At 35.6% G+C, this 21,628-nt stretch overlaps 1 protein-coding gene across 2 annotated transcripts in view; it reads left to right on the plus strand.

Annotated features, from left to right (window-relative positions):
- Positions 1-21,628, plus strand: part of FAF1 (Fas associated factor 1) — a 146,661-nt gene that overhangs the window by 21,964 nt on the left and 103,069 nt on the right. For both annotated transcript variants that reach the window (XM_048943745.1, XM_048943746.1), the window contains exons 3-7: positions 7,233-7,279; positions 9,707-9,915; positions 11,641-11,732; positions 12,070-12,158; positions 19,791-19,896. In XM_048943745.1, the coding sequence (XP_048799702.1) occupies positions 7,233-7,279; positions 9,707-9,915; positions 11,641-11,732; positions 12,070-12,158; positions 19,791-19,896 (543 nt within the window). The remainder of the gene's footprint in view (positions 1-7,232; positions 7,280-9,706; positions 9,916-11,640; positions 11,733-12,069; positions 12,159-19,790; positions 19,897-21,628) is intronic.

Consider the following 21,628-nt stretch of genomic DNA (forward strand, 5'->3'; position numbering starts at 1 on the left):
GAATGTATGAGTAGGAGTAAAATGAAGTAATTTATTTAATTTGAGAACCAACGTCTGCAGATTCTGTGACTGTTTTGCAAGTGAACCTTAATGTGAAAGACTGGACCACGGTAAGCTTGGAGTCATCTGGAAGCCACCAGGCTTCTAGAGTGGGGTATTCTGAAAAATGATATGAATGTTTTACTACTGAGTATCTGAACTGTTCTGTCCGAGTTTTATTTCAGTGCACTATCTCATCCTGGAAGACCTGGTTGGTGCAGTGCCAGAAACACAGCCTTGTCTGAAACGTGGTCTGAAGCACTGTAGATGAGCTATATGCTGCATACTTGAGCTCTGCGTTTTCTGGCTTCCAAAATAAGCGAAATGTTGCATAAATATTCTTTATTATTGATTATGATTAAGCAGTCTGTTGACTACAGTAAGAGTAATTTGGAATCTGTCAGGATGCTTTGTGGTGTTGTGCCTTTTTCAGTAAAAGCAACCTTATTCTGTATGCAGCGCTTCCAGGATTTTTTAGAATCATGTTGTGTCGTGAGATTTCATCCTGTCTTTGTAAGACTCACTGGGAACTAGCATGTCATATCAACGAGCAGTTTTAAAGTTGAACAAGAAGTATATTATCTTCGAGTAGCCATCCCCAACCTTTCCCTGATAGTATATTGCCATTCAAATTTACGTAAAACTATTTGGAGAGGGATAGAAGTGTGGGAGCTCAGAATACAGATTGTTTTCAGGCTCAGCATTTGTTTTATCTGTCTCTCCTGTTGTCTAGCTTAGTGTTTCAAGGAGTAACAAAATATGCTTTGATATCAAGCATAAGATTTTGTTTCTGTGAAGTTAGGATATGAAGCTGTATAGCATAAAAATGTGTGACATTAATCAGTATAATATAGTATAATATAATAATATATAATAATATACTGTATACCAGTATATACTGTATACCAGTATATAATACTATATAATAATATAGTATAGTATGATATCAGTATAATCAATACTGATCAATATAAGCTTCTTTACTTATGTGCTCATGGTTTTCATTTTCATTACACCATATAAATGCATCCATTTGTGAATCTGTTATTGAGATTGAGCTTTATTTGTGGAATTATGCAGTAACAGTGTACAATTAAAGGACTGTGTAAAGTGTGGTTTTTTTCCCCCAGGATTATTGAAGTATATCTGACTGTTGAAAGGCTTCCTAGTGCATTTCAGCATATTGTATGAGCTACAGGAACAAGTTTGTTGAAGCCACCAAAGAAGTGGGGAAAAGTGGGAAACCACATCTAGAGTGCTAACTGCAAACTATTTCAACGCTCGCTCTCTTGCTGATGATGTGAATCATCTGTATGAATATATTCATGTGGCGTTTTTGATGAAATGCTAATTTTTTGCTTTATTAGTAATTCTATTGTTTGACAGCTTTTCATGAAGTATATTTGTTATAAAGAAAGCAAGCTGAAATAAAGCAGAATGCATAGAAAGACATTTCATTGTAGTTCAATTACAGCTTTTGGTTAAATTTTAACCACGATGGGGACAAATGTTGGCATTTGGTAAGAACTGTGGGTGTAACGCAACGTCTAGCGCTTGGAAATACTTTGAGACTCGCAAAGCTGGGGAAATGCCAGCGAGTATAATGCAAACTGCAGGAAAATGCTCACTCTTTTCTATGCTTTGTACAGCCTGGGAATGGTAACAAAGGTAGAGTTTGCTCCTGTTAATTTACTGCTGGGGCATAGTAAGTAATTGTTAGGAAAATTTAAGTATTAATGCATTCATTCAAAAATCCAAAAAATGATAGTTTTTGTAACTTGAGCCAAAAGCAGTCGTTACTTGTTAAAGTAGTGGTTTTAAAGTATCTGTGTAGGAGGCTGATGCTGAATCTTGTCTGCAAAAGTGTCTGGTCTAAAATAATTTGTATTTGTGCAGAACATTTTACAGAATTTCATATCTAGGATGGCAGATTGCTAACATACATGTAACAGGCAAGATCAGACAGTTGTGTGAAGTTGGGTAGAAGCCATGTTTCTTTGCTTGGGAATCTTGTGATACACTCCCAGTGTCTTAGTGCAGAAAGAAGTGATTGTTTTACAGCTGACTTCAGTAAACCTTCATTTTATTAATCCAATTTGCGTGCATTATTTGACCAGTACTTGCTGTATGGTTTTGTCAGTGTTGGTGAGTAAAACTTTTCCTGTTTGCTCCCAAATATTTCACTGTCTATGGTTATAATCAGATCACAGGAGAAGTTCCTACATGCATATAATTTTTATGGAATTGACTGCACTTATAGCATTAGGAGGTCAGAACAAATATTTTTGACATAACTACATCTGGCATTATCTGTTAAAAACGTGGCAATGGCAAGATCAGTTCTGTTGGAAAATGCAAGATTTTTGTTGATTAAAAGTCTGTAGAAAAACATTATGAAAATGGTTATTGTTACTACTGAAGTTTGCAGATAGCAGTATCCTGTGTTTCACTGTAAGAAATATTTCTGTGGCCAAAATGAACAAATAAATCCTGATACTATTCCATTTTTCCTTTTTTTTTTTTCTTTTGCTTTTCTAAATTCAGCAATCTTGAGTGATAGGCAAGTAGGATGAATTGATCAAATACAGGAAGACTTACTGACACTGACATTTTCAAAACACAGTAGTTAAGAAATTTTTGGTACTAAATGCTTGTTGTGTCTGCCTCCACAGTGAGGCTTTGTACACATGATTTGGGGTTCTGTTCACTTGTGTTATCAGACAGAAAAATAAATCTATACATTAATTAATTAAATGATGAAAGGGTCAATCAAGTATTTAGATATATATGTAGTGTGAAGCAACAAAACCAGTTATTGTTATATTTCTAAACGTGCTCCAGAAGTCTGCTAGTACCATAATCTCTGAGATGGCAAACTGTCTGTAGGAAGCAGCATGGGATAAACTTTCTGAATTTGTGGCTTGACAGAAATTGTTTTGATGTCAGAGAAATGTTAAATATATAACAGGATGAAAATGCAAGATGAGTGGGATAGCCACAAAATGCAGAACTTTATTTCTGTATTCTCCCAGGCATTTTAAAACAAATGTAGAGTATGACATGTAACATTTGGGGGAGGTGTAATAAATGAATTTATTTATCAAAGATAGCCGAAGTTCATAGAAGGAATTAAAGATACGGATCGTGAGGGTATTATATTACTTAATATGGAATAAAGCAGAAAAAATGTAGTTGAGAAATCCTTTTGTGTCAAGCTACCGGAATCCCAGAGAATTAGAAGAAAATGCCCTCAGCAACTTGCTGTAGAGATGTTTTCTGGTATGCAGTTTTAGACAGTTGGTCCTGAGTCATACCTCCTGAGATTCATTTCACTCAAGGAAAATGTCCAGGTTGTTTCCTGAAGAGAATCTGTAATTTTTGCATTTTAGGCTGGATCCCACCTGCTCTTGGTTTTCATTGAGGTAGAAGTCTGAATGTGGGAAGTTTTAAAGGATCTTTGTGGTAGAGTGTATCTGTCGGCCAGAACTGTTGTCTGGAATGGAGACTAGGAAGGGGAGGAGAAAAGAGGTGGCTGAGGAAGCTTTTTTTTCCCATCTCAGCCGTTGGGAGAATCTTTGGCTGTGCTCATCTGGGCCTGACTTTAGCACTTAAGGTAATTTATCTAAGCATCACTTGTAAATTGTGGAGTTCATGAAGAGGAAGGAATTCCCTGCCTGGTTTGCGCGTGCAGTCAGTCAATATGTGTAAACCCCTGTTTCTAAACAGTATCGTTAGCAAATCTGGTCTATTTTCAATCCTACTGATAACCACTGAGTATTTTAAGCTCAGGAGATAAGTCTGTACTATCTGAAATGATGCAGTTTTTCATCATTTCCTCCCTCCAGAATGAAAGACACCATCAGACGTGCTTAATTTTTTTTTTAATGCTCAGTACCATAAGTCTGTGTTTTGAGAGAAGTCATCAGCTTTATTATTTCATCAGGTTATTAAAAAAGGTTGATCTTGTTTTTTTTCCCTCTGACACTGTTTTGTATCAGTAAAAGATAGATTAGTCAATTCTGGATACGTGTGACTATTACAGCAAATATTTCCTTGAGGAAAGGCTTTAAATTTAAGAGTCTGCTTCACAGCATTCTTCAGGCACTTAAATTATTCTAGTCTGTAGAGTACTACTGAGTTCCTGGGTTGCCCAAACTTTTAGTGGATTTAATAACCTTTTATTAATCCTATTGCTCCACTGGATTTAATGTATTTTGATACTGTAGTTTGGGAACTTGCTGCTGTGAAGCTAACCACCAGAAAAAATTATCGTTACTTTGACCTTTCTAATTGGCACTCGTCAGTCCAGTATTGTGTCGTATTTTTGTCTTTCCATTCTCTGAATGAAGAAGATTCTTAGTCATCATTCTCAGTATGACTTTAAACTGTTACATGGAGCAGACTCAGAGTTATAATAGTGAAACTTCTGGATGTCTGTCTGGTCAAAAATGAGCCAGTTTACATCAGGTTATGCTGGACCTAGTGAATTCTTAAGTAATTTCAGTTCTTAGATATATGACAGTCTCTAAGCAAAATTCATAAATAAAGAATAACTGAATTTGGCTTAAAATTTCCTAAATAAGTTGTAAACCTTGTAGTTGTTTGAATGTTGTCACTGAAGCAATAATTATGTTCTTGCTTCTGTTCATTTGTATGACATTTGAACAATATTACACAAGGTTTGGTACATGGGTAGCATTGCGACACACCTTATATCTTTAGCTTTGGGAAAAATCTTATTAAAAGTCTGTAATTTTCCAGTTAAGTGGAGCTTAACCCTTTAAATACTGCTAGCATTAGAACAGACACCAAAAAAAAAACAGCCAACCAAACCAAAGTTGAAGTTGTGGACACAAGTGGATATACACGTGAGAACGGAGCAAGCATGTACTGCTGCTTCCCTGGTAACAACCTGAAGCTGAATAAATGTTCTGAGCCAGACATGCATCTTTCTTTAATAACCCATGTGCAGATTTACTGCACCTGTCATATATTTCACTTGAAGCAGTTTTAGTATCGTTAACTACTGTGTATTAGTCACACATGCTGGTTTTGCTGCTCAGATGATCCCTGTTTGGAAAGACAAAACTTAATATCTTTGAACGTTTGCTTCATCGCAGGGAGCTGATCCTCTCTCAGAAGGGTCTGATGCTGTGGAAGAAGAGTCTGGGATGGTCTTAATGTGTTCACTTATTAATTTGTTTTTAGTCACAACATTCCTGCTATGAAATCCTGAAGTGGATGGTTGTTCCCATTTCTTTGCAATGTCCACCTATGGATGTTATATAAGAACATGAATGTTTAATGTTTATGCAGTATCTGTGTCTGCACTGCCACCATTTGTCATCTACATATTTTTAGTTTTCCATTTTCCTTAATAAACAACGTCCAGACTGTTTTTACTGTGGTTAATAGAGGTCTTTCCATCAAACCCATACATAATGCTGCTGCTGTGTTTTCTTACTGCTGTGCCCCTTAAATGTTATCAACTTTACAGAACTGGGGACTTGAACAAATGCATTATTCAGTTCTAAAGGAAGTTGCTTGGATTTTCTATCATATTCAGCCCCTCTGATTAGACTTAGAAAAAATGAGCTGAGATTGAGACATGAGCTTTGACTGAAGAAGTGTGGAGATGCCCTGCTGTGCTGTATTTCTTTATTGCTGAAGCAGTTTCTTTTTGTCCAGATTGTCACTGGTCCTGTGGTGCAGGAACCTCTATTTGGTTTTCATATCCTATAGATGCAAAATAAAGGATGTTTTTGTCTCTTGACCAACTTGTGTATCTTGCTGATGAGTACTGGGGCCAATACAGAAAAACCCAAACAAACCAGAACCTTCCGTTTTTCCTGGAGGTTTTTTAGATGAACATGATCAGGAGCTGTGTATGACTGTAAAAACCACACTGATGATAAATGAGACACATTAAACAGAATCTTCTGGTTATTGCCATATGTGATGGATAACCTAATTTAAAATGTGCTCTGCAAGGAAGCTGTTTTCACTGTAATTTGATACAGACTTGTGGGTAGTTGTTGTAGCTTATAGATACCTCCAGCACTTTCCTGTGTCTTTTTCTGCTGTCCTTGTGTAATGTTTTGCATATCTTGTTACAGTATCAAAGTTACTTTGAGTTCAGTAGTAATACTTTGACTTCAGTTGTTAACCATTGTTTATTAACTGTTAACAGAAACTGTAAAAACTCATGGTTATGTATTCAGAGAAGAAACATAGGATTTAACTCTTGGTTTATTCTACCTTTATTGGACACTTCTTGTTTAAGCCACATCAGTAAATATTGATTTGTAAAAATGATGATGAATAATGACAGTCCATAGTCACAGTATTTCACTTAATCCTCTTGTAGTACTACAGAGTCTGAGCTTCTAAGTTTCAGCTTTGTCTTCATCAAGGACCAGTCACTCCTCAGGTATACAGGCCAGCAGGTCAGGTGTCTCTGACACGTGAGAATGGATATTAGTCATATTGGAAATCCTGGTAGTAATATGTGCTGGTGGCACAGCAGAAAGTGGGGATTAGTAGTGGGATGCTACAGACACTTAACGAATACCAAGTCTAGCAAATATGTTCCTGCGTTTACACTTGAGTAATATTTTGTTCGGAGTTGCTGATCAGCACGCGCTGACAGTTAGCTGTGTAAAGCATACTTAAAAATGTTTGCTTTTTTCACGTGAAGATTGTTTGAGTATTGGCAGTATTTTGGTGGTTCTGTGGTACGTGGTTATGCTTAGGAGGTTGGACTTCTCTAGAAGTCTCTGCAGCACTGGTGTACAGGCGAGAGTGGCCCAATGCTTCTGGGAGACATGAGCTTTTCTGTGTATTGCTGTCTGGCTGCCTTGTCTGCACACAGCTCAGTGAGTCTGAGAACTGTCTTTTTCCTTGTGCATGTACAAAGTGCTGGATTTACTGAGTGTGAACTGTGCTGTTTATTCTTTTGCACTACAAATCTATTGAGCGTCAGTTGATGTTCATTTTCACTTAAATATGTTTTTTTATTTTAAGAAGGTACTTTAATGGCAGTGTTGTTTACCAAGAGTATTTACTGAATGGAGAACATCTTATGGCATATTTTAAAGCAAGCTAACCACTTTTTAAAGCAAAATATAGTAGTCTGTCCTGATTTATTTTTCTTCCTCTGCATACCTGATTGAAAACTTTTTTTCTCTTCTCAGGCAGCTATAAATGGTGTAATACCACAAGAAAATGGCATTCTGCAAAGGTAAGCGCAGAGGGATGGAGTAGTACATACAGAGAATGATGCTGCATAGTAGTTGCATTTTTGTTTCTGAATCCCAAGATGATGATATAATTCTCCTTTTAAAGCAGTTTTTGTGAGCCACAAATTCAATACCTGACAAAGCTGATTTCACAATCAGTTTTTCCCAAAACGGTGAAGAACAAGCTCAACCATCTGTTTAAATTAATGATTTTTTATTTTATATTAATTAGGTCATTAACTGGTGGTAGATATAATGCTAGATAAAATAAAGTTGCTTCCCTCTACGAATAGCTTTACTGATTTCCTTTCAGTTTTTAAATTAAATTTTGGCTCATATATTGATGCTTGGATACCTTGGAGTCACTGAAGCATGATCTCCTAAGTGCTGATAAGGCAACTGAATACAACAGAACAGGAGTTGAGCTACTTGAGAGAGGCAGTTAAATATTATTTTTAATTTTGTTCAGGAAAATAGTCAAGGTACTGGTTTTAAAAGTTTATTTTAACGATTAAAGAAGATGCTTAGTGTAGGTGATGTGATGTTCTGGCATAAATGCCAATGCTCACTAAAGTTATTATTAAATAAATTGGTTTTTGGATCAAGATAAAACCTTATTTGCTTGATAAAGTTACTAGATGTATATTCACTGTTAAGCCTGCGTAATCTGATTGATCAAGTCTCTTCTGTGTCAAGTACTATTTCTACTTATGTTAATAAGTCCTGACCTCAAAGCATTAAAATTCAAAACACCAGAACATTTACAGCCATTTTGTCAGGGAGAAGGATTTGGGCAGCAGTTATACCAGACTTTGGTAACAGGTAGGTCTGATGTCCACTTAACGCAGCTTTCTTCATTAGGAAATTCTTCATTTGTAGAAATGATGGGACATTAAAATGTGTCTCAAGTCTTTTATTTTTTATTTTCCTTTTTTCTTTCTGTGGTAGAAGTTTAAAATTAGGCCTGGTAGACTTAGAAGCCTACCTTCCAGTGGCTTTCAGATGAGCTTGAATTACTGATTTGGATGCTTTTTAGTGGCTTTCTATGCTTCATTAGAGATTGCAAGTCAGATATGTAAAATACTTTTGGTGATGGAATGAAGTATATTTAATGCAGCTGAACTTGAAGTCAAGTTTTACTTTATAGTTCAGTTGTGTTGTATTTAAATAAATAAATGAGTTCAGCTCCTGAGAATCAGAATATTCTTTGCTTCTGAGTTCTGCTAACGAAAATGGTTACAGTACTAAGTTTTGGTTAGGCATCAAATTGAAAACAAAAACAAAAAAACAATAAGAACAAACAAAAAGCCCAACAAACATATTGCTCGGTATTTAAACTTTTTTAAAGCTTGAGAAGAAGCATTCTCTCTTGTTTTACAAGCATAATACATGGTTGTTTTTTTTTTTTTTTTTTTTATTTTCAAAAATGGAAGTCACAGTATTGTGGCATGCAATAGCTTGGTGCTATTCATTGCACTTTTGTGACGTGAGTCCATCCACATTCATATTTTTTTTTTCTAAGTTCAGTCCTTATAGGCTTGACTTGCATAAGAAACATTTCCATTGATCCAGAGATCTTATAGTATCTTCAGGAAGGAGAGTATGCATTTTTTTAAAATAAATTCTGTTTAGGAATGGAAATGAGGCAAATTGCATCCCTGTATTTCTTAAATGCATGCTCAGCTTCCATTTTTTCAGTGCATTCATTTTATTAGCTTACATCCTCCCTCTGGGTACCCTGTTGGTGCCCAAGACACATAATCCTCTAAACAGAGAGCACTGTCTTACTGGTAAGAACATCTACAATGTGAAGCCCTGTAAAGTGTCTTGCCAGCAAAACTTTATTTCAGTACATCATAATTTTCTTTGGCCTAGAGTTATGTTTCTTAAATTTAATGTTTTGTTACCTTTGGTTCTAATCTCAGTTACGTGGTACTTTTTATGAGAGGTTCACTGAGGAGGATGAGTTGTGCTTCTGGGTAATCTGGGTTTCCCAGTTTATTCTTTTATTTTAAGCTTTACTTCTTATTCTAAATTGCATATGATGCTGGCCTAGTGATACAGAAAACTGGTGGTTGCCATGGTGCAAATTTTTATATGGTCACAGCACTCTTGGAACAGGAAATAATGCTGCTTCTCAAGATAAATCTGATGTTAATTACATAGTGAACTTTAGGCTATCATAATGGCTTAAATACCTGTTTGTCTTCTAAGCTGCTTTGCTATAGCACTTCTGAGTCCTTGAAATATTAATGTTTTTAATATGAAAGTTAATTTCTAATTATGAACAAAAAAAGTATTTTCAGATATGACAGTGGAGTTTATTCCAGAGGCATATGCTGTGGACAACAGTGAGTAATTCTGTTCACTTCACAAATCTTTATTTAAACATTATCAATTTGTTCATACTTTATCTATGTATCCTTCAGTGAGTACGGTGGAGAGACTTTACAAGGACCAGCATATGGCCCCACAAGTCATTCTACAGCAGCTTCTTCAGCTTCTTCATCTTCCTCAGCATTTCGCCATGTAGTGCCATCTAGACAAATAGTGGAAAGACAACCTCGAATGCTTGACTTCAGGGTTGAATACAGAGACAGAAATGTGGATGTAGTACTTGAGGACAGCTCTACAGTGGGTAAGAATGTGTAAACATGACATAACTGTTGAGGTAAAATTGTTACAGTAAAATCAAACTAAAAAGACCCTGCTACCAAGATCTAAATCATATAGGGAAAAAAAACCCAAACCAACCAACAAAACCCCTCAAAAAATGTCCAAAAAGTGCAGTTTTCATAGCTTCTAACCATTTTCAAACCTCTTTGCAGCTCGAAAAAAGCAAAAAAATTTCACTAATCCATTGTAAAGGTTAGTGATCTATCAAATATTTATTTTGACATCTAGTTGTCTTATGGACTTACTTCATAAACAAAATGAAGATTACTGATTAAGTTGAGGCAAGAAAGTGTAATTTGCAGTGGGATTAATGTAGATGCAGTCAAGTAATAAGTAGATCATCTTGGCATTTCCTTTTGAATCTCTATAGCATCATCCCTTTCTAAATAAGATTAGTGACACAATCCAGAGAATTCTAAGTGTGAAAAGCATTGTAGCATCCTCCTTTTTATTTGTCTCTTTTTTGAGGAAATTAAGAGTTTTGTTATCAGACTTGATTGTTTTTATTCTAAATATGATGCATTTTGTGCAAGTGTTTTAGAAACATGCTGTTCTTAGCATTGCAAGCATATTCTTTTTTATAATTCCCAACTGACTTAATTTACTCTTCCTAAGGAAAAACAGTATTATTTTTTTTTAAGACAATATGCAGATCAAAACAAATGAACATGTTGAGAAATAGTTGATTAAAAATTTGTTGAGCTGGCACTTTGTCTGTGATGAGATTTTGAAATTGAAACCTTGGATCCTTGTTTTTCTTGTTAGTGTTTGATTTGGTATTTTTATGGTGCCACCTAGTGTTGATCAGTCGAATTCTTGGTTAGCATTACTTGGCTCGGCGTGGCACTGCACTGAGTTACATCCAAAGTAGATACAAGAGTGACCAAATCAGAATTTTTCAGCTATAGTAGGTGTAGTAGGCGATAGGTGTTTGTTTCTATTAGCTTCTTTCAGATGTAGATGATTAAGTGACAGGGCGGAAGGTGGTCGGTGTAAAACTTCTGTGTTTCTTGGCGTATGGAGGTTGAAGGAAGCTTTGTTTAAAATCTTGAGAGAAGTGTGAAAGGTAAATCATAGAATTTCAACCATAAACATCAAGAAAGCACCTTTTTGGCTTGTTCAGGGATCTGCTTGTCAGAATCCCAGGTGAGGGCAGAGAGGTCTAATAGAGATGGTTGATCTTCAAGATGACCTCTTCAGAGCACAGGAACAGTCCATTTCAACATGAGGAGGAGCAGATGTGGCCACAGGCCAGGATGGAGGAACAGAACGTGCAAAACACTGAAAAATCTGTCTGACCAGTCAAATATACAAACACTTCAATTCCTTAAGTCCAGATTATTGATTGTGGAACTGAGTATCGGAAATGCAGACACACTTCATTTCTGGCAAAGTGCATAGCTCCAGATGGCATGTGTCTGCAGATGTATGGTTCCAGCATACATCGTGTAGAGCTACTCAAATATATGTCCAAATCACTGTATCCTCATGTGATTGTGTGAATCAGATTCTTGTTCTATGTGTTTTTTTACTTTCATTTATTCTTTACCGTTTGAAATGTGTCTCACAATAATAACTTCACTAAAACTGGTTTTCACTGTACCTTTTCCTTATTTTTGGAAATAAAGAGATAAATTTGTATATTTTAAATATGAATTTCTTGACATTTTCTTCATTTTCTCTTCAGGAGATATCAAACATATTCTAGAAAATGAACTTCAGATTCCTGCAACTAAAATGCTGTTAAAGGGGTGGAAGACTGGAGATGTAGATGATAGTGTAAGTTTTCAGCTGTGTTTTCAGTCAACTGAATTCAGTGTTTCAAACTGATGGTCTGAGGGTGGGGATGGCAGTACAAGGTTCCTGAGTGTTAGATGTCTCAGGTGAAAGCTCTACGAGGATCTCTTATACTAAAAGCATTATAAAAACATCAATGTATTTTGCAGTGTTTTTAGATACAATGCAGCACACCTATAGAGTTGTTATTAAATTTACAGTAGATCTTAAAAATTTGCTGGTGTTGTGAAAAAGCTTTTATAATTAAAAGGAATAAAGTAAACTAATATGTCAAAATCAGCAAATGTTTTGTATTTACAATTTTTTTTTCTTCCTTCAGACTGTTTTAAAAACTCTACACTTGCCAAAAAATAATAGTCTTTATGTTCTAACGCCTGACCTGCCTCCTCCTCCTTCAAGTCATTCTGGGTAAGTCTTTTGTCTATAGATTCTGCTTGTATGATTCTTTCTGTGTGTTTTCTATGAAACAGTTTGCATTCTTGCAGGAATTTGCAATCAGTAAATGTGCAGTGTTTCACTGCTCTAAGATACAAGTGTAAAGATTAACTACCTCAGCACCTCACTGTTGAAAGAAGGTTGTTTTAAGAAAATACATACTGAGGTTCATACAGCATTTTGCATCTTCAAGTTTTTATGACTTAATTTTTTTAAAATCTTGTCCCTGTGGAAATGAAAGCTGGTCTTTCATAGTTTATCACATTAGATTGATTCATAAACACATACAGATAGTTACCAGCAGACCAGAATTTTCTTTCTGAAGTGTGTGTCACTTTATCCTATCTTCTTGGACTTATAAAGTGTGCAGTTAGAGTAATAATGTCCTCTAAGCAGGGTATCTTCTATTACTGATTTCAATACTCAAGTGTTCACTAGTCAGTGAATATTGCAAAGGTTTGAAAATTAAATAGTTTTTATGGGAAATGGAATCGTTGTTGTTGTAATTTGTAGCCACTTTGCTTTAATTTATTTGTCTTATTTTCTACCCTGTCTATATATAGCTTCTCGAAGGTGGATTGGTGTGTATTCTTCATGGGAAAACATGAATTTTGTTCCGTGGCCACTAGAGGGTGCACTGTAATTGAGTGTGAAAGGAGTAGCTCTGATCCTCAGTTGTCAAGCAAGCAGGAAAGATTGCAGTTTGAAATGATCAAATTGCATAATCAGGAGACTGGATTGCCTTCAAATTGTCTGAATTGCTTTTCTGCTGCTGTAGTTAGATAGCAAAATATTCTACAGATGTGATGAAGGAAACCTTTTGACAATCAATAGAAATAAACGTAGTACGTAGATCCACAACCCTGCATGCTGTGGAGGAAATAAGAAAGCTGATGTATATTATAAAAAAAAAAAGAAGTAATAATTATTAATAAAACACGAGAATTAGAAGAGGGAATAATGGTAATGGAACAGAAAGAGCTGCTTAGTACTGAGCTGTGATGTGAATTCAATGTGCTGAAAGGAGTTGTAGTTGTGAGTAGGGACGATCAGATGTTATGCGTAACGAGCTAACTGAAGGATAGTGACAATACTGTGGAAAAACCATGTAGATGCTAACAAATTTTTCAACATGGATTCCTAGTATATTTTAATTTCAATGGAAATAAATGCTGATGATTTTAACTGAAATAAACTGTGTAACAGCAACAAACTGTTTAAAAGGAGTTCTCAGGCTTTCTTGTTGAACAGTTTAAAAGAACTTCCTAATAATATCACGGTGGGTGTTAGCTTTACAGTTTATACTTGTTTCACAGAGGAGATGAGTTGTGCATATTTTTAGGATAAATTTGGTACCTTTGGGGATAGCAAATGATGATTAATTAGTGGCTACTTAAAGATAATTTGAAGGCTAGATCATCCCTTGGAGTCATAAATTCTAGATGAAAGGGGAGGCTTGCCTCCAATTAAAGCATCAATGCAGATCAAAACACATCTAATTGAAGCAATGTACCAAACCCAGTTACACTGTTTACTGCCTACTGTTAGGTCAGTTATTATTCAGATTAGTTTGGTACCCTCAATTTTTAAAAGCATGATGTTCTCATCTATTATTAATGGATGTTAAGGAACTTTGCCTCTTACTTTTCAACTTCATCTGTCATTTTCTTTAAATGCCTTCTATTTTGAAACATAGAAAAATAGCCATGATTTCAATATCTTCAGAAAGTGATATATGAGCAACCTGAGATTTTACTATGTGATGTTTTGTGTATATGCCTTTTATAACGAAGTAGTCTAATCTCAGCTCTATAAACTCCAGTTTGTTTCTGTTCCTGATGCTCAGGGAGAATGAAGTTTGAGACATCTTTTTCCAGTGTGTTGGTACGTAGGCACCTGTGACAGACCCAATGGCCTAAACCCGAAACTAAGTTAAACTGGCATCTAAATGGAATAGTTTAAACAAGCAGAAATGTCATAGGGCATCTTCATTCACCAGTGGCATACCTAAAGCTTTCATAGGTAATAGAAACCCAGCGAGACTACTGCATGTTAGGTGTGAAGATTAAATTGAAATGTCAAATACCACATGTGAGGTTGGCAAAGCCATACCTGTCCATGCACAGCACCTAGAACAAGACAATGTATTCTGTGAACAGTAGGTGTAGTGAAGTATGATTTCTAGTGAATTCCTACCTCATTCCAACAGCTACAGTAACTCATCTCTTTCTCCATCTTCCCTTGATCTTGCTTACCTCTGGCAGTACTTCAGTTCCTCCATTCAGTAGCCCATATAATTTTTTTTCATCTGCTTAGACTGCCAGCCTGCCCTGCTTCTGTTCTGCAGATAGTTCTGTAACAGGTAATAGTGAATGACAGATACCACATGCTGCAGTTACTTCTTGTGATCATTGTCCAGCAGTTGGCTGAATGTAAGAGGATTACACCCAATGTAATTTGGGTCCCTTTTCTCTATCCTGCTGTTGATTTATGCCTGGTATTTGAGTCCTTTGTGAGGCTGTCAGATTTCTCTGAGACTAATGAATATGTATAAATTTGCTGGGTAAAACAAGTAAGAAAAACATTATTTGCTTTGGAAATCCATTTTAAAAAAGAAAGGTACCAATGAAGTCCATCATTCAGTTGTCCAAGGGAGCGATCCCTTGCACTTGCTTTGTTGGATTAGATTCTTCACTTCCATCCAGTGGTTTTTCTTACCTTTGTTGCCATGGGTGCTTCTAGAAAGCTGGCTCCATTTAGTTCAGGAGAAAGGTTTGGGAGAATGCAATAGAGAGGAACATCAAAAGCGCAGGCATGCTGGTCTGGCCATGCAGGTAGGTTTTCCAGGTGGTCTTTCCTTTCAGTTTGGTGTATTCTAAGAGGTGCTTCTTACCAAATAAAAATAATTTTGTAACTGTCATTTCAATTAATAGCTTGACCAAGTGTACTCTAGGTCAGGTTGATGGTTGGACTTGGAGATCTTGAAGATTGTTTCCAACCGAGACAGTTTTAAGAATCTATATGTTGGAGGTGATAACAGTGATGTATTTCTTTGCTAAGTGATTGTAATTTATTTTAGAAATGTAGTTGTTTGTGTGGATAGGAATAAAAATTATATATGCATGGCAAGTAATGGGTATATATTTTGCTGAGTACGTGTTTTTTTAAATTGTCGCAGAGCAGTGATTATGGCATGGTGTTTTAGTGTATGTTATCAACTGTAGCAGAGTGTTAATTAAGAATGATGTAACCTGCAACTCCAATTATTAGTATTGTCTGTTTAGCTGGACAGGAGCAGTGCCTTGCTTTAGTTACTTTGAAAGCATCAATAAGGATGGTAAGATTAATGTTTTATTTTCACATCTGCTCATGAGACAGTTTAAAAATCCTGAAGTTTAAAATGCAATAGAATGTAAACAAAGGGACTTCTGCTCATTTACATGTTAGCCAGATCTGCTGATTGCTGTTTGAACCTAATCTACCATCTCTTGCTGCATTAGCTACAACAAACATTACATTTACATACTGATTTCTTATTTTGTTTTAATGTAAATAATCTGTAATTACAGTAAATTTGGACTTCTGTTGACATGAGCTTGTATAAATCCGTAAGTTTAAAATGGAAATGTTAATTACCTTGTGTCATGCCTACTTATACAAAATTCCGAGGTTTTGGAGAATTCTTGTGGCTGAGGAAGATGCTGCCTACTAGGAAATTCTGAATGCATTTCATTTAAAACAAAAACAAAAACAAAAAACTGAACTGAAATGAAAAGGAATATTTGCTGGTCACTGAATAAGGATATACTTTTGGTTTCAAAGCTAAAAACATTACTAAAATTTCAAAGAAAAATGCAATTTAGAAAGCAAAGTATTAAACCAGTGTTAAATGAAGGCATCGAATCGGTCATTTAACAATGGATACAACAATTTATTTTATTCATTAAGCATTTCAGCACAATAAGAAATAGAAGCTTAAAATGTAAACACCACTACTGATGTCATCTTTCTTCAGCATTGTGTTGACTGAACAGTTGCTGTCCCCTTAAGTCTAGCATTATTTGCAGCCAAACATTTTTAGGCTAAATATTGTTTCTTTTCATGTATTAGACTTGCTGTTTATAAATTTTGCTGTATTAGAATTCAGATGGAGAGCTCGTAAATAAACTCATTAGTGATTTTTAATCCTGTTATTTGAGTGAGTGAAAAAATTTCTTGCAACTTCAAACTTGAAATTTCAGCTTTAAAGAGGAACATTTTTGTTTGCACATCGTGCATTTTCAACCCCAACTGAATCTTGGTCCATCGCTGAGGTTCCTGCTCATTGTGATGATGCTGATAACCAGTGCTATAAGGGCAATCCATATGCAATCCTAAACTGATCCAGGTTTCTCTTGCTAAATCTGATGAGAATAAGGATTCTTTTCTTTCGCCTGTTCTCAGACTTGCTTCTTTTTCCAAATGTAGGCAGAGTTTCTGTAATGGATGATTGGTGCCTAAGAATACAGTCAAGTTCCCTTGCCTCCTGTGCTGACACGAATGTGTAATCATTCAGCTGAGGAAAAAAAAAGTAACATTAAGCTATCAGCAAATGCTTTTGAAAGCTAGAGTTTGCAGCAGGGGAGAAGCACTGCTGATAAAAGTGGCCTACTTTAGTTCTGCTTCTAGAATTTGACTCCTTTCACCACTAATTAATCCTCAGATTAATTAAATTCTGTTAGCATTGGTGGCAAAAAAAACCAACCAAACAAACTTGCCTTCAATGGAAACTAGAGTTTGACACTGATTTTTTTTCTTTTTTTTCTTCATCCTCTCCTCCTCATTTCTTCCTTTTCCTTTTCTCTTTTAATTCAGATATTTCATTTGGAAGATGGTAGCCAACTAGTAACGTTTGAAGGAAACCGAAACTGCTGCATACATGGATGCAATTATTTTAGAAAATTGCATAGTGTTCAGAGGCAGTTATGTACTTCTTAAAGAAAAAAGCATCAATCTTGCTCAGGAGTAGTGTCCTGCTTAGATAACTTTATACTGTACATTTGAGCATGGCTTGGGGAAATGGATTTAGGAGGGACCTACATGGCTGGTTCTCCAGTGGCGTGTTCAAATCAACCCCATCCCACAGAGGAGTGTGGGCACCTATTGCCCGTCAGGTGCACTGACAACTCTTCATAACTTGTGAAGGTATGGTCCATGTCTCAGGGCTTCAGACCACACAGTTTTGAAATGGGAGCTCAGTGGATTGGGTCAATTAAGCAGTGCATTTCTGTGTAAGCATTCCCTGGCACAATTTCTTTACCTTATTTTTCTTGCAAAAGAAGGTGAATAATTGACCATGCACTTGAATTGCTAACGTTTGTTGAAACAATTTTTTTTAGTCAACTTTCTTTTAAGCTACCCTAATTTTCAGCCTACTCTTTGTACTTGGCTGTGGATAAATACAGAAAATCTACTTGGTAACATTTGCTATTCTCATTCAGAATATCTAGAGATGTCAAAATCTGTAGTTACTTTGAAGCTTTTAATTTTAAGGCACTTCATTTAGCTGTTTGATAAGTATGTTTTCCCCTTTCTAAGTACTTTCCACTGTCACATCTAGATTAAGTACAGAAATTGAAAACTTTTCCTTTGAGTATATCTATAATTTTCTTTTCCATATAATATTTTGAATCTGGATGATATGGAAGCATGTGTTTTATGCTTGCTTTATGGGACTGAGGGTGTAATCTAACTGCCCTATTTAATTCCATATTTACATCAATTATGAAATGAAAACATGTGTTGTGCTAGCAGTTTGCATCTGCAAAAGATGTTCAGAAAGAGTCAAGAACAGCTCTAGCAGAGCCTTTGTGACAATAGAATCCACGTGCTGTGATTAATAATATTTTTAGGACAGTTATGTACATCAGTTGCCTCCAGTACTTGCTTGAAAACAAAGAAAAAAAGTCAGAATCTGAAAAAGCACAGCGGGATACTTTAGTTGCTACTGAACATTTGCCAAAAGAAAGTATGGTTATAGCAATGCTAAACTCACTAAGATTCTAATTAGAATTACCTGTGAGAATCAGCACGCAACTTTTCAGAGTCTTCTTTGTGGGACTGCAGGTACTTTTAAATTTTTCCAGCCTGTTCTTATGAGGCTGTGACAAGTGGAGCTGACTGCACATTCAGCATAGTTCACTCAATTCAATTACATGCATGGTGTCTATTGTACATTAGAACATGCCTAGCATTAACAATGATTTAAATTAGTTTTCTTTATTACAAAAGCACATAAAAGACAAGAGAACTTGCCCTTTATGATTTTGTTTTGTAGTATGTGATTGTTATGTATAAGATGTCACAGAATCCAAATTACGTTGCTGGGTGAAGATATTTTTGTAAGGTAATTTTTCTCGAGATGCTAAAGCAAATAATGCATCTCTTGCTAAAGCATCTGTTGAGTATTGCATGGGCTCCTTACCATCTGAGCAGCCAAACTGCACATCAGTAATTACAGTAGAAGGAATAACTAACAAATCAAGACTCAAATAATCTAGCAGTCTTTTTTGTCTTCTTGTATCTTAAGATACAGCTGAGCTCATCTGCATACTGAATTTGTCCTTTATTACTTAGAGAAATGGCATATTGAACTGTGGTGAAACTGAGATCTGAAGGGAAAAAAAAGTTTCGCATTCTTGTAAGAGTGTGTTATAAGGAAAAATAAAGTAGATAAACTCAATTGAATTCCATCTGCTGCTGAGTGGGTCAAGTCTGTATAAATATTGATTGGAAGTGTAGCATGTGGTTATTATGCAGTTTTGTAGCCTATGTAAGTTTTTGTACACTGCTATAATTGCTTTCTCTATGACAGATGTCCTTTGACAGGAGAAACTTACGTAATTTTGTACCTAATTAATCAGGATGCGTTTCTAACATCTAGGTGTTTTGTTACTGGGAAAATCACAATAAACAAGTTTGTGACATAAAGTTGACCTCTTTAATCTGTATCTTAAGATTTTCTTTTAATTCATATTATTAAAGATATTTGAATGTACAGTTAAAACAATTTGAGCAGATCTAACTTATATAAATGCTCAGTAACCCCAAGAGAAATTTTGCTGTGGTTAGTTTTCCAGTTCTAATTAGCCAGGTTTATGTGCTTTGAAAATAAATGGAAGAATTTCCATTTGATTTATGCTTCAGGTAACCCTAAAGAATTGAGAGCATGCTTTGCCTTGTTCTACTTACCATTGGTTTTTAACGTGCATTGTAGCTTGGTATTTTGTCTGGTCATCAACATGCTTACAAGCCTGGTATTAATGACATAATGAGTGCTAAATAGACCTGATGTTTGTGAAGATGATGATTCTCAATTTTGAGAATACTTAACATTAGGAGAGCTTTAAAGGCTGCAGTCACCTTATTAAGGAAGGAGTTCAGGAATGGCCTTTGGTCATTCTCAGCATGCCTCCTTGCATTTAAGAGTGAAAAGAGAGATGATAATGTTGTGCCTGGACTTGTCCATGTAGACTTTAGGATACCCTGGGGTTTTTGCATCTAACTGTAAAACAAGCTCTAACATGCTTATCCCTGATTTTCTTGTTTTTCTTTCAACCATTTCAGAGCCCTGCAGGAGTCATTAAATCAAAACTTCATGCTGATCATCACCCATCGAGAAGTCCAGCGGGAGTACAACCTCAACTTCTCAGGAAGCAGTACCATTCAGGAGGTGAGTGCTGTTTCACAGCTGAAGAATAAATGTAGCTCATTATAGCTAATGCCAGCTCTGTTAAAGACAGTTTCACATGGTCTTGTTGGAAACTCCTTTGTTTTATTAGTCTTCTCTTTAGTTTAATCAATTCGCTCATCAAGATTACCGTAATTTGATCAAAGAACAAAAAGTTTTCTGTTATGTTATACAGGAAAGATGCTACTTTTTACATGATAATAACAAAAAATGTGTGCAGCACTTACTGAGTTATTCCATAGGGATGAGAAAAGACATTTTATTTTTAAGCCCTTTGAATCTGTTGCTATCTACTCTTCTTGTAATCGGCTCCATCTTCATTTTATAGTCACCTCTGCTATTGCTGGTTGTTATTGTAGTGCTCCAATTCTTACAGACTTGGTAGTCTTATGGTTTCTTTATATAATGGATGTCACTGCTGTTCTGTAGAATGGCCAGCAAGGGGTGATATTGTAGAGAACTTCTTCAAAATTAAAACCTTTAGGAGCAAATATCTGTGAATCTGGACCTTCTGAATTCAGAACAAGGAGTTGCTGCTTATTTGTAAAAATTCCTTTCTAAGTGAAAGGTTCTTTTTCTAATGCTTCATGGTGTTTCTAACGCCACATGTTTTGGATGTTACTTTCCATATAACCCAGTAACTTCTGGAAATATCACAAACAGTACAGAAGTGGGAATCTTAAGAATTCATATTATGAAATGTTAAGATTAAATGTTTGCTTTTATCATGAAATGTGTACTTGCTATTGATCTGACACTTCCCTCAATCTTCCAGTGTTAAACACATTTTTTGGAAATGTTTCATTTGATAAGGGGGCAGAATTATTTTAAGTCCAACCATATTAGCTATTAGAGCACCATCAGAGCAACAGCGAGAAGTAATTACCAACTGTTTTTGTTCTGAATCTTGTTATTCCAAAGATGTAAATTTTAATTTTCCTCTGTGAAAGCCTGTTTCCTGTTTTAGTTTTTTAAACCTTCTGTAATAAGTTCTGTTTTTTTTTTTTTTTTTTTTTTTTTTTTTGTTTTGTTTTGTTTTAATACAAGCACACAAATCTAGTTGCAGCAGTTTGTTTCTTTGAGGAGTCAAGCACTAGTCTTTAAAATTAGAATCAGTTGTTTTAATAATTTATTCCCATAAATCTTCAAATTACTTGTAGTTTCAAATAGTGAGATCCTGAAAGCAATCACGCTTGCTTGCATGTTGCCAGTTTATTTGTTTATTTTTACCTATGCTGTATGAATTACTGGTTTACTGGTACATTTTACCAGACTTAAAGGACCCAAAAAGCTGTGATAATGCATGGGAATTTAGGCTTTTCTGTTTACAGTCAACATGTTATCAGATAGACTCAGCTTGATTTATAAGTGAGTTATAATTTTCTCCCCTAAGGAAGCCAAAAAACCCACATACACCTACAATCTCATACCCATATTAGTATGAAGCATCAAACCTTTATTTGCCTTGTTTTTCTGTGTCTAAGCGTTACATCCAGTAGAGTGTATAAAATTATGAAGATAATTTCAAAGCTAAATGAAAAAACAATGCTGGACTTTCTTGTGCTGTGGATGGTGAACAGGTGAATATGTCTGTGCAAAGTCTTGTGGAAATCCCTGGGGACTTAGCTGAGACAAAATAATTGGTGAACATTTGTCTAATTATTGAAAACAAGCACTATTTTATATGTTAACTCCCTAATGACCTGGTAATTTT

The sequence above is a fragment of the Lagopus muta genome, chromosome 5 (genome assembly GCF_023343835.1).
Source record: "Lagopus muta isolate bLagMut1 chromosome 5, bLagMut1 primary, whole genome shotgun sequence".
In the NCBI taxonomy this organism is placed as follows: Eukaryota; Metazoa; Chordata; class Aves; order Galliformes; family Phasianidae; genus Lagopus; species Lagopus muta.